This window comes from Musa acuminata, chromosome BXJ2-8 (assembly GCF_036884655.1).
Source record: "Musa acuminata AAA Group cultivar baxijiao chromosome BXJ2-8, Cavendish_Baxijiao_AAA, whole genome shotgun sequence".
In the NCBI taxonomy this organism is placed as follows: domain Eukaryota; kingdom Viridiplantae; phylum Streptophyta; class Magnoliopsida; order Zingiberales; family Musaceae; genus Musa; species Musa acuminata.
The window spans coordinates 49309727-49322963 of NC_088345.1; the positions used below are offsets into that span (position 1 = coordinate 49309727).

Below are 13237 nucleotides of genomic sequence, written 5' to 3' on the forward strand. Positions count from 1 at the left end.
AGTCCAAAGCAGATATGATGTCAAACCGGAATGTGCCCAGATGAATGAAAAAGCTACTTCCAGCCTGGTATATGATTCCAAACTAGATCCAGAGAATGTGTACTCACTCATATGATCTATCATCAAACCTACAATTTACCAAATCTAAATACAAGACTATCATCAGACTAATCATCAGACTAATCACAGCATGGAAAATGGGTGAGAACTGCTACTGTGAACAACTGAGAACTGATACAGGATCTGCACATAGGGGGTTCAATTGCATAAACTTTCTGTACATTGACACCATCCAATAGCATGTGAAATTTACATGTATTATTTGGAAGCTCTATGTCCCAGACAGAAACTTATACAGGAAACCTTCCGATCAATGTCACATCCGATTTGATACCTACGAAAGATTTTGAAATTGAATGAACTATCATTAAGAAAATTTCACTGGGAATTGAGTTGACATGTCACCGAGAAGATTACCATCATGGAGTATCGGTGAAACTTGGGTAACAAAACAAACAACACCTAAGTCAAACTCGTGGCCACTGAGGACTGACTACCTGCAGAAACCAAAATGATGGCATCAGAAAATTTAAATCACAATTTTCCAGATCCTCAAGTAATCAAAAGCCAGACAAGCGATGAAGGAAATTTGTTGGTTTGATTACATGTGTTTCTAACACAAACAGATGCATAGTATTCACAACACTATAATGTGCATTAGAGTGGCAATGATAAAACACTGATCTGGTACAGAAGTTGAAGAGCACCCACAGACCTCTAGCGTGCTGAAAACTAATCTCATCCGACTTGCTACAACAGCTGGTTCCTCAGAACTGCCCATTACCACCATTTGTTCTAGCTGCAAAGTCTTCACTGGTAACCTGTGCTAGCATATAAAAATAAAAACATAAAACACAGATCAACACAACTCAATTTACATACTTTCAGGTGACGTTAAAGACACAAAATTCATTAAATGACATAAAGCATTAACAAGAATAATCCCATTCTATAGGCATTTTATCAAACATAATAGTGTCAGGATGATTATATGAAAACTAATTATTTAGTATTAGCATATACGTGTGTTCATACAACATTCAAGGATAATATTGAGAAAAAGCTTTATGTCGTCTATGTTGTAATTGACCAAAAGAAAACTAATTAATATTGAAACCCTCTGGTAATGCAATGTTAGTACAATGATGAGTGTATCAGCCACAATGATGAACTGTATCTTTAAAAAAGCCTCTTTTTTATTTGATTATTATGTTGACAGTATGTTATAGAAGAAGATGAAGAAAAAAAATAGAATAGATCTTGTCAAATACTCACCATGCCATTCCCCTTGTATAATAAGCATTTGCAATGATAGCACAAAATCCTTTCCATTGATGCATGGTTTCAGCTGACACCGGCGGCGTAGATGACCACCTGACAACTGTGGGTTGTGGCGTGCACAGGATCGTGATAAATACAATACTCAACCATAAAATGCACTCATTGACCTATATCAAACAATTAACATGAAAATTAAAAATTCTTAAAATTTTGTCACACACTATAAATAGCTAATAAAAAAGAATGAAGCCAGCTTACTTTTAGGCCATCACCTACTATAATGATGATGACAACAACATTGATAAGCTATTGATCTCTACTGAGAGAGTCACACTAGTCAAACTAAGGGCAATCAAAGTCCTTGAAATTGTATTTATGAAAGACTGCTTGACCTTCCTTTGTCTCTCCTCGGACTATTAATCTGAATAACTCTCCTTGCCAAAGTACAGTTACAGATTCCCTTCAGAAACGTCCAAGACATCTTCAAAATTTTCATCATTTTGTTTTTACTTGTCATTTCCTTTAGTTTTTCATGTATGCAAACATTTCTTATTCTGTCTTTTAAAATAAACTCATAATTCATCTCACCATCCTCATTTCAGCAAAAATGAATTTGTTTAGATAAAATATTCCCTAAACACCTGATGTTCTAGGCCATAAAGCGTACTGACTTATACCAGTATTATGAATTTTTCTTTAGATCTAACAGCCATACAACAGTCAGAATGCCCTTCTTTAGATCCTATTCCGAAGCTCATCCAGGGTGTCTAAAACTTCTGCATTTTGGACCTTCTCATCTATCAATTCTACCTTGAATTGTCTTCTTGTTCTGCTAAAGTTGCATTTTATATATTTGGTCTACTTAATTCAAAATATCTAATTTTAAACTTGTCTCCATGATTCAGGTTTAAAACTTAAACTAACTTTGGTAGCATCACTCACAACAATATCATGTTAATCCAATACACCATGAAAATTCATACTTCATCTGCCGAGTAAATTCATCTATTACAAAATATATGTCAGTCCTTGAGAAATCATAATTGCCTCTCTGGACTCTCTTCTTGTCCTAAACTAGTGGCTACGCTTATTCAGATGTCTTATAAGGTATAACTACTAGAAGCCTATTATTTTCCTAAATTACAGCATTTTTTTAGAAATTTTATTGCAAGTGTTTCATGAGTCAATAAAAACCAATATGCAGGCCTTTTTTCTCCTCTCTAAATTCTTCATTAATAGGTCAATAAGGAAATAATTTGAACGAATTATCTTTATAGTATAAATACTAAACTAATTTCCAAAGATGCTTGCTTTGTATTCTAATCTCGATTCAATTGCCCTCTCCTAAAGTTTCACAATAATTCATTAGTTAAACTATCTGATGGTTTGAACTTTTTATTCATTAGTACTAAGAATTGAGCTAACCTTCGGTACTTATTTGATTTTCATATTTTGGTGCAACCTAATCTCTGCAACTCTTCCAAGCCTCAATAAAGATGTCATCGTGCCCTATAAACTTCACATTGTTTTGTAACATTTCTTTCAATTTCCCCCAATCATATTATTATATTCTATCTCCATAACCAATAATCTTTAAGCAGTTCGCTAAAAAATTTAGAAAAATAACTATATCATGTTAAAGCACTAATTTAATTTACAAATTTTATGGTTCAAAATTCAAATATTACCTAAACCACTAATCCATATTTCTCTAATTTTGTAAACTTATATATGCCTTTTTCTGAGTATTTTGTCCATATCTCACAGTAAAGAACATCTGGCTGCTTCAATTGTATACACTTTAATGTGGAAGGCCCGGAATGAAATTATATTCCGATCCAAGAAAGGCACCCCTTTGGGGATCTTTCTCAAAGCTCTTGCTTTCTTTGCTATACTTGGAGAGATGCCTGAGGGGATGAATAACTCGATCAATCAGATCCTGGTTAGATGGAGTCCCCCCCACCCTCCTGGCTGGTACAAGCTCAACTTGGATGGCTCCTTGTCTAAGCAATCGAGGAGGTGGGGGGGGGGGGGGGGGGGGGATTGACTTTCTACTTAGAACTGATTATGGGCAATGCATTCTTGCAGTTGGGAGGCTTTGTATGAGGAAAGACAGCCTTTATTCTGAGTTAAATGCTATATCGGAAGGGCTAAGGAGTGCTGCTCGAGAGGGGGTGCAGAAATTATAAATAGAAATGGATGCTGAGGTTGCTATCCAAATTTTGAAAAAGGAATTTGTCTCACCGTGGATTACTGCCAACCTTGTGCAAGATATTTTTTACCATATGAACACATTTACAGATGTAATGGTATCTCATGTATTTACAGATATTTTTTAACCTTCTCCAATTTTTTGTGTGCTGATCTCCAGGGTACAGACTATAGCCATTACCTATCTTAATACTATCAGTTTCTTTTTTCGAAAGAAAAAACATGACTAGTCAATGACTTTCACATTGCGTTTTCAATTTCTATGGTCATCTCCATTCTATTTCTGAATTGCATCATATTTCAACTCTCTAAACAACCAATTAAGTCTAGTATAACTGTTTCCATGTTTTTAACTTTCATTATCTAAAACATATATCCACCATTTTGTCAATGTAGTGAAGTTTCTTTTATTTCTTCTTTTGTTTAGGACATTACCTAATATGCGAACTATATAATGATATATACAACACATACTTTTGCTCAGTTCTAGCATAATGGTAAAAAATGCTTTAGCGTACTTACAGTTTTATGACCATGATATACATGACACATACTTTAACTCAGTTCTAGCATATCAAGTGCACGTATTTACTACTTGGGAGGTCCATAGAAGCAAATATATAACAACTAATATTCCAGTGAAACAAACTATGCTTTGCTAGTGTTTACCAAGGCAAATAAACATGTTGTCTTACTGGTGTCAAATAGCTTAAAGTGAAAATACCAAGATAGTTCAACAATTAGAGATAACAAATATATTTGGCAGGATATTGACAGAAGGATGGTTATATTCATAAAACGACTTCAAAGATGAAGAAAATGAAACAAGTAATATATTTGTGTGCGAGATCTCGCCTCCTCGGTGAGAATTTCAAACTTCAAAGTGGTTCCTCCACTATGACTTTGAAGTCCTTCAATCTCAGCACCAGAATCCTTCATTCTAATAAGTTCTTTTCTTAGACCCTCATCAGTACAACCAAGAGCATATGCATTCACCCCAGCACTGATAAACTCCTGATAAGATTCCAATGAATGTATCAGTTGGAAAAATGGAAATATCCATTAAGAAAAATATTTCACATATGGTATGCAATGCTTGGGGGGAGAGAAAATACTTTAAGGTTGTCTCCTCCTCCACGATCAATTACAATTCTGTACCGTTTCAACAGGCTTATGGCTATATTGCGTGATGAACGATAATCGTGATCAGATGATGCATTACTATCCCAATGACACTACAAAGAACTAGAAACATGTAAGTACAAAAGAACATTTAAGTACTTCAGAAATGCCATTTCGGTTGCACAATGGCATTCTAGAGAAGAACAGAACATATATTCACTAAAGGATATAATACCAGCCAGTTTTTTCTGGTTCCATCTTTTGAGGTTCTCCAGAGGTGATGGTTTCTTAGTCTGCTATAGTGAGACTTTAAGTTAGGAGACATCCAAAGATTTTGTATACATGGTCTCTCCAAACAATGCCGGAAGGCTAGAAAGCCTTTCATGTTATAAGCATGCCGACTGCTGTCTGAACACGCTGGCACATATGTCTTTCTTTCTCCATCAATCCAAAAATTTTGAATGGCTCCCGCATGATGTACTGTCAGCATTGCTTCATAGGCAGAAGGAGATTTGTCTTTTCAAGATCTGAACCAGAATATATAAATATATAATTTCCTGATAAGAAAAGACTGTTTCACTAGCACATAGCTCCTCTCATCTACAAGCACAAAAAATGGTATAGACCAAGGTTCGCAATACCGTACCGTACCGGTGTTTCGACCTGGGCTCGGTACCAGTACGGTATACCGAGCGATACACCCAGGTGTGTCGAGTACTGTAGCAGTGCTACAGTGCTACAGTACACTGCTACAGTGCTACAGTGCACTCGGACCGGTAACAGACGGTCCGTGTACCGACAATCTATCAGACCGGTACGTACTACCCGTACCGGGCGGTACGGGTTGATACTGTAGACCATGGTATAGACCATGACTCATGCAATGAGTACTTACCGGCTCTACATTTGATAATGTTAAGTTATTCGATAAATTGCACATTATACAAAAAAGGAAAAACATAAAGAATCTTTTTGTGACACTATTAACTCGAGGAATATTCATGCAATCTCTACAGTTAATGGAGATTCGCCCAACAGTGACGAAGAATAGATGGATGCAGAAACATAAGTGTCAGCCAAGTGGGATGCCCTTGTCTAATACAATACCATTGTACAGCTTAAGTAACTTTATGTATATTCAGAATCAAAACATGTGAAGAACCAAGGATTACCACTCAGCGGTGAACAAACACATTCCTTACTTATGTCTAACGACCGAGACACAAGAATCGAGTAAATAATAGTCAATTAAAGTTTGCTTATGCTCGCAATGGTAGCTTCAGGCAACAAAGAATTTCACAACAATTTCAACTACTTCTAATCTCTATTTAATAGAACAAGTCCAAATCAAGTCATAGCAGTGACATCCAATGAGTAATCTCCCAAGACAGATTCCGTGTATACAAATTCTTTTTTAAAAAAATAGTAATCAAAATCTGAAGTGAACAATATGAAAAGTTGTATTATTCGAATCGTAAATTACAATCCTAACTCCAAACAGCATATGCTCGAAGTACAGTCCAACGAAAAACCTAGAAGAATGGACTGTATCAACAGTTACAATCACATTTGTTATGCCAACAATATCCACGCAAAAGTGATTCAAGAAAAATAGAATAACGTCATTATTTTGACAAGGTTGAATCATCGGTGGCAAAATTTAGCACAGGATTTAAATAAAAGACCAGTTAACTCACAAAATTATCCAATAACCAACCAATAAATGATCAACTAGGACAAACTACCTCTATCGTACGCTAGAGCGATGGCTTCGCAAAGAGGCCAGAGGAGGAGGAGGAGAAGGAAAGAAGGGTCTCCTCTTGTCTCTCCGCGGCCACAAGATACGAGTGGCGAAGGGAGAGGGGATCGCAAGTAGAGGCGGAGAGGAGCGGAGGGGCCGCCCTCGCTCGGGCTTTCGCTCTCATAGAATCTGATCGAAGAAGGTCGTACGAACCCCTGCGTTGGCCATTGAATTTGGGCCTCCGTTACAGCAGGTGGTGAGCGGAAACATACTGGACCGCACTGGCCCAGATTAGTCTCGTTGGTGATGGACTGCTTCATTAAATATTTTCTCAAAAATATAAATTCAAATATATATATATAAGAAAGATAGATTATGGACTGTGCTGCTTCATTTTTTATCCTATTTGTCTTGTCTTCCCATGGTGTTAAAATACATCAAGTTTGATATCAATTCATCTTAAAAATTTAAATTTTTAGGTCATGGATCATATTATATATGTATATATACATATATATATTTATATATTTATATATTTATATATATATATATAATCAAACTCTTTTAATCCTAATATTATAAGAGTATTCACTTAATATATCTTACAACGTGCCTCCAAATGGATGACAAAAATCAATCTACAGATGCTCAATATTACCCCCGGGTCCCGCATTTGGGCCTTGGTTGTGTTGATTTCCAGCCGGGAGGCTTCTTTTGTCGCATGGACCCTATAGGTGACAACCAATGCATATAAAATTAAATTGTAAAGGACGATGATAAAAATGATCTGGGACACTTCATTTTGTAGATTGTACGTGTTGGTCAAAGCATATTTTTTGTCAACTTATGTCATGCAAGTTCATCAATATAATAGTTGGGGAAGTACATCAAGACCAGAGGAATCAATCACGAAGAATACCACAAGGATCAGTCCCAGCTTCTTTGGATGGTTAATGATGCTTTGAAATGGATTAGATTGAGAAATCAGAAGCTATGATGAGCAACGTAGTCTAGGCCTCAACCATACATATACATGCTAATCTTTTCGTAGAAAGATGTACCAACAGACTTTATAAAAGATAGTAACTACAATGGAAACTTTTCGCCTATTGCCTCACTATAGAGCATTGATATGTCAAAACGCTACAAGAGAGTAAAATGCTATTTCTTTATGTAACCTGTAAGATTAGGAAAGAAACATAGTTTTGAGTGTCATCAATCCTTCACGTCTGTGATGCCTCCTGGGGTTATCTGGAAAACGTGATCCCCTTGGTCAAGGTTCAACTATAACCAGTTCCATTTTTTTCTTCGATAGCAAGCTAAAAAAATTAATTATCTGCTGTCTTTTCTTTTTGATCTAATCGCTGATATAGGACTACCTATGATTTCTACCAGAATAAAAATGACAAAAATAATATGATTATATATATATATATATATATATATATATGGCTGGAATTCAAGGATATGGCTTCGGCTTCGGGAAGGTTGGGAGCGTCATAGATCTTGCAGACGCGCTGCTCGCCTTTGCCTTTCCTCAACATCAGCCTGATGGTAGCTGAGTGGGCCAGCACGTGCCCTCCCGCTGGCTTCTTAGGATCCGATATGAACATCCCTCCTCCAGGATCCGCAATCACTACCGCACAGAAAAATACACTTCACAAAACTATAATTTCACACAAGTTCAGTTTATATGATGCGAGATGAGATATAAAAAAGGCGACTAAAGCATATGCTATTATTAACAAGTGCGAGCTTCCTCGGACCGACCATTGGTCCATCATGAGGTCGAGGTCCATAAATTTACCTTGGTTCGTTATGTAAACCGCGACGTTGAACTCCTCGGCGATCTTAATGAGGCGAGAGAGCATTTGCGCCAATTTTTGCTGAAGGTGCAGATTTTAGTGCAATGCAACATTACGGAGAAAAATTGCGACTAAGACAGAGACATACCTGGCGCTCCGCGAGCTCGCCGCGCCCGCTGAAGTCGACGCGGAACAGCGCGATCACAGAATCGACGATCTGCATGCAATCACGCTAAAAATATGGAATTGTGATCTAAACACAGCATAATTAAGAGCCAGAAAGAGAAAGGACGGACCAGGAGCCTGAAAGGCTCTTCGGACATTTTTGCGGCCAAGCCCAAGAGCAAGTTGTACTGATGCTCGTAAGTATAGGCACGCGCGTATATAATCTTCTCTTCCGCAGACACACAACGTTTATAACAAGAACAAATAAAGATTAATTATCTTTTACTTATCATCAAGGTTTTCAAAATAATTTTGAGGATAAAAAGTAAAGGTACATAGCCTTACATTGTCGAGAACGGCACCCGCATCCATTCCAAACCTCTCCGCGATGGGAACGATCCGATCTGGACGGCTTGAAATCCATTAAGGCTAAATATATATATATATATATATATATATATATATATATATATATATATATATATATATATATATATATATATATATATATATAATTCATCACAAAATTATTATCCTACAAGATAAGGATACAATGTCCCCTCGGTATCAATGTAGGCGACCTTCCCGTTTCCGCCGTGCATTTGGATGGGTAGCTGTGGAATACAAACACGAGTGGGTTCATAGATCTTATTATCTCAATCATTATAAATAATTGCTTTTCGCGCACCTGTGTGGAGACGCAGAGGGTATGAGCCAACTGAGTTTTCCCCGATCTGTTGGATCGTCGATAAACGATCACAATTCCAGTCTAATATAATTACGTTTAAAAAATAATTAATTAGACTGAGAATTTTCTGACCGGAATTCTCCAAATGCCTCTGTTATTGAAAGCGTCTCGATCCCACCTATTTGATTTCGAATGGATTATGTGTTTAGATTAACATTCGGAAGGTCTATGATTGTACAGTAACCGTTCGATATTGATCAAATGGCTCTGTTTTTTTTTTTAAAAGGATTTTGTTTTTGAATCTTACCGCCAAGTAGTTCATCCAAAGCTTGGCTCCCCGTCGAAATTCGAACCACCGCCTTCCTCTGGTAAAAAGAGAGAAGTAATGAGGAAAGGGAGGGGGACGAAATATCAGCACAAGATCAAAGCCGTTATATCTTCATCCAACGGATCGTAACATATCTTACCCTCAGAAGCAGATCGCTCCCGGTAACGTATCCCATGTTCTGCGACCGTGAAAGCAGGGGAACAAAATGCAGATCAAATGTATCAGAAGAACGCCGCAAGTTACAAAGATTGAACAAATGTTGGATCGAAGGATGGGAGCTTCTTACCACGAGCTTCTCGGCGGCCTCGCAGATCTTATCTACCTTGGCTTCGGATAATCCCTTGATTCCCGTCAAGCTCTGCGAAAGGTCAAGACCCACAAAACTGATAGTGATAGGTTTGGTCGGTGTCTCAAAGGATCCTTTGGATACCTAGCACGAAGAGGAGAACAAACCTTCTTGGTGTGCATCATGAGTCCGTTGCAGGTGTAGATTCCTGCGTCCTGCAGCTTCTTGATGTCGCCCGCGTTGATGCCTTGCACAATTACTGCAGCGATCCCATGGATCGAGAAAGCGAGAAATTCCTAAAGAACTAATCCCAGATTCCATAGATCTAAGAGCAAACCGTCTTATAAACTTGGATCGACTTATAAGGAGATCAGATCGAACGATCAAACGTGAAATATCAATCGGATATAACCCCTTAATTATCCAATCTATTAGCATCAAGACCGGAGCATATGATCTGAAATCAAAACCCTGAACAGGTTCATGAGAAGCGAAACAGAAGCGAACTTATGACAGAAAAAAACAAATGCGAAACGACGAGCCGAGAGATACTTACGTTTGTCGATGGGCTCGAAGCAATCATCTTCCTCGTCTTCCTCCCGCTCCAGCAGCTGCAGCTGGCCTTGCTCTTCGAATCTGGGAGCCATCAGACACCGATTCAAAGAGATTGGTATCCCTCGACGGATCAGAAACCAAGAAGAGGAAGGAGAGGAGGATGGGAGAGATCTATTAACTTGAGGTCGATCATCTTGGCTTCTCGAATTTTGAAATCACAGCGCGCGCGAAAGGAGAGCGAGAAGCTTCCAATCTGGACTCCGCTCAACCTTCCGATACTTATAGCCTCGGACTCGGTGGCTCTTCCTCGAACGAGTTAATCCCAAGTCTCTCGAGTCCGGAGCTTCCGTTCTCATCACTGCTCGAAATTGAGTTGATCGTAACCCAACGGTTAAATTGCATCATTGTCTTTTATTATTTTTTTATTTTTATAAGTCAAAAAATTTTGCTGCATATTTGTTAATAGAAAAAAATGTAATATAGAAAACTCTTCTCTTAAATTGAAATTTTAAAGAATACCATTCTTGATGAGAAATATTTTTTAATCATTATTTTAAATATATTTTAAAGATTCTTAATTTTATCTCCTAGATATCAACTACCTAACAAAATGGTTTTAGACTAAAAATATATCATCACAATTATTTAAATCATTGATAAGGAATATTCTGATAATAAATCCCAGCTCACCGATTGATCGCTAAATAAGTGCTAATGTGGAAGATGAGGACCGGGTCATCCTAATGAAAAAGTGACATGGAGACAGTTATAACCGATCAGCCCCGTGGATAATAATCCACGGGTCAATAAGACTAGCCCTATCAGCCTCTATGGTCAATTGTCCCATGGATAATAGTTCTAGCTTGTACACCCCCCCTCTCGATTGGCCTCCATAGATAATAGTCCACGGGAGACTATTCAGGCATATCGCTCTCGTAGATGAAATGCTAGAATGATGACGTTATAACCTTTACAGATGAATGAGGGGTTGTTTAGGCCTATCACCCCCTTTGGACTAAACGCTAGGAGGAAAGTGTTGCGATTGTTACAAGTGATTCCCTCGATTGATTAAGTACAAAAATCGGATATCTATCTAAAAAATTCATTTTACACTACATAACACGTAAATAAACTAATTTGAATGTCGGAGGGGTCGATTTGAGAAACTCCCTCTGATGCCAATCTTTGTGGAGGAGCCCACCAACAAGTTGGATTTCACCTCGGCCTAACCTCGAGCTTTCGAAAGCCATCCGAAGATCTTCTCAGAGTCACCTTGGACACGTCAGTGCCCCATCAACTGCCTCGCAAGACTATTATACGGGTTCCTCAAACACCCTCGCACCTTCCGATCCGGACCGAATCGAATTGACTCACGATCGATGATACTCTTTCCACAACAATCATATGATGGTTTGTATATGAAATTAGTCAGAAAAATTGAATCAAATTGATCCACGATTATATTAAAATATTTGTATTTATCCACCTATCCATCATAATGTCTCAACTTTGCTTGATGTTACTTCTTAAAAAGCATTTTAGGTTCCAAGCTTCTGAAGTTTGATACAGAATCTAGCTAGGTGGTTATGGCTTGTAATGTAGTTATAGAAAGAAGTATGAACCCTATATTGTAGCAAAACATTAGATTTAGGATTAACAAAGAGGTGAGAAGGGAATTAAAGAGCACAAAGTTGAAACATAACTTGGTCCTTGCTTCAAAAGATAATATGACTCAATTTTTACCTTACATAAACATGGCTGAAGCTAATATATGAAAAATTCAGAATTGTGGTCAATTCCTGAAACACACAAGTTAAGCTGATGTGAGTAAATTGTACCTAAAATGAGGAAACTCTCTTCATGATGAACTACTCATATTTTGTAGGAAACAGGCTAGAGGAAAGAAACTAGGGAGAGATGACCAAAAAATATTTTACTTTAATATTTAGAGAAAGAAAAGAAATTAGTTGATAGCTATATAGGTGGTAGTGAGATAGAGACCTAAAACCTTGGCGAGGTGAACCTTCAACTTCTTAGATGCATCTTGACACTCTTTAATCCATTAAAAACCTTTAAGGTTCTTCGATGCTTAAAAGAAACATAGACATTTTTTATCGGATCGAGATAATAATTGATTAAGTGTTGCTAGCCAATCTATTAAATATTAAACCTCTCTTACCAACAGTACATTTTTAATATGGCTTGTGCCTTTTTAGAATTTGTATATACTCTTCTCTAATGCATGATAAACCCGAGGAGCTTTCCTATATTAACTTTGAAGACCCATTTAGTTGAATTGAGACGCATATTGAATTTTTTCAAAATTTTTGGTCATCTAGCTCTTCACTATCAAGTCATCCATATAAATTTTCACATTTCTCTCGATTTGATACTTGAACATTTTATTTATCATCCTTTGGTATATTGCTCTCATATTTTTTTAACTCAAAAGATATAACTTGTCTGCAATATGTGCCTCGATCCATTACGAAAGAGATATTTTTTCGATCATCCAACATCATTATAATTTAGTTGTACTCTAAGAGTATATCTATAAAAGTAAAAAGCTCATGACCAAATAAAGCATCAACCAATTAAAAAATCGAATGAATGGGGTAGCTATCTTTTGAGCATGCTTTATTAAGATCGATATAGTCAATACACATTCTCCAGTTGTCATTAGATTTTCTAATAAGTACAATGTTAGGGAGTCATTAGGGGTACTATACTTAGGTAATGAATTATGCTCCTAACTAATTGCTCGCTAATGATCAAGGGCAAACTTATAAGGCCTTTGCTTCATTGGTTGCTCATTGAGAGAAATATTTAGGTGATGTTGACATACATTGGGGTTGATTCTTGTTATGCTCCTTGACAACCATACGAACACCTTAGTATTCTTCTAGAGGAAATTATTGAGTTGCACCTTCCTCTCCTCGGGAAGGATTGCTCTGACTCTTTTGGGTTGCTTCTTGACTTTCTGATGTCAGCTCTT

The 13237-nt window shown here is 37.3% G+C and overlaps 2 protein-coding genes across 6 annotated transcripts; both read right to left on the bottom strand.

Moving 5' to 3' along the window:
• Nucleotides 1–232: 232 nt before the first annotated feature.
• On the bottom strand, nt 233–6643 carry LOC103996158 (uncharacterized). Of its 5 annotated transcripts, none has more exons than XM_018829775.2 (8): nt 6420–6643; nt 4910–5166; nt 4668–4787; nt 4408–4566; nt 1336–1508; nt 776–881; nt 478–557; nt 233–394 (listed from the first exon to the last, which is right to left on the bottom strand). In XM_018829775.2, the coding sequence occupies exons 2-7, from the start codon at nt 5162–5164 to the stop codon at nt 528–530; spliced, it is 843 nt and encodes a 280-aa protein (XP_018685320.2). In that variant the 5' UTR covers nt 5165–5166; nt 6420–6643; the 3' UTR covers nt 233–394; nt 478–527. The 5 variants fall into 5 exon arrangements, with proteins under 5 accessions (XP_018685320.2, XP_018685316.2, XP_018685317.2 ...); XM_018829771.2 differs by having other exon boundaries at nt 4910–5201; nt 6420–6593; XM_018829772.2 differs by having other exon boundaries at nt 4910–5274; nt 6420–6593.
• LOC103996157 (meiotic recombination protein DMC1 homolog) lies at nt 5123–10453 on the bottom strand. Its single transcript, XM_009417010.3, has 16 exons — nt 10422–10453; nt 10244–10323; nt 9855–9946; nt 9688–9759; nt 9541–9579; nt 9381–9438; nt 9206–9251; nt 9074–9119; nt 8938–8999; nt 8731–8797; nt 8517–8609; nt 8369–8437; nt 8223–8301; nt 7885–8051; nt 7594–7675; nt 5123–5166 (listed from the first exon to the last, which is right to left on the bottom strand). The coding sequence occupies exons 1-15, from the start codon at nt 10433–10435 to the stop codon at nt 7631–7633; spliced, it is 1029 nt and encodes a 342-aa protein (XP_009415285.1). The 5' UTR covers nt 10436–10453; the 3' UTR covers nt 5123–5166; nt 7594–7630.
• Nucleotides 10454–13237: the final 2784 nt, after the last annotated feature.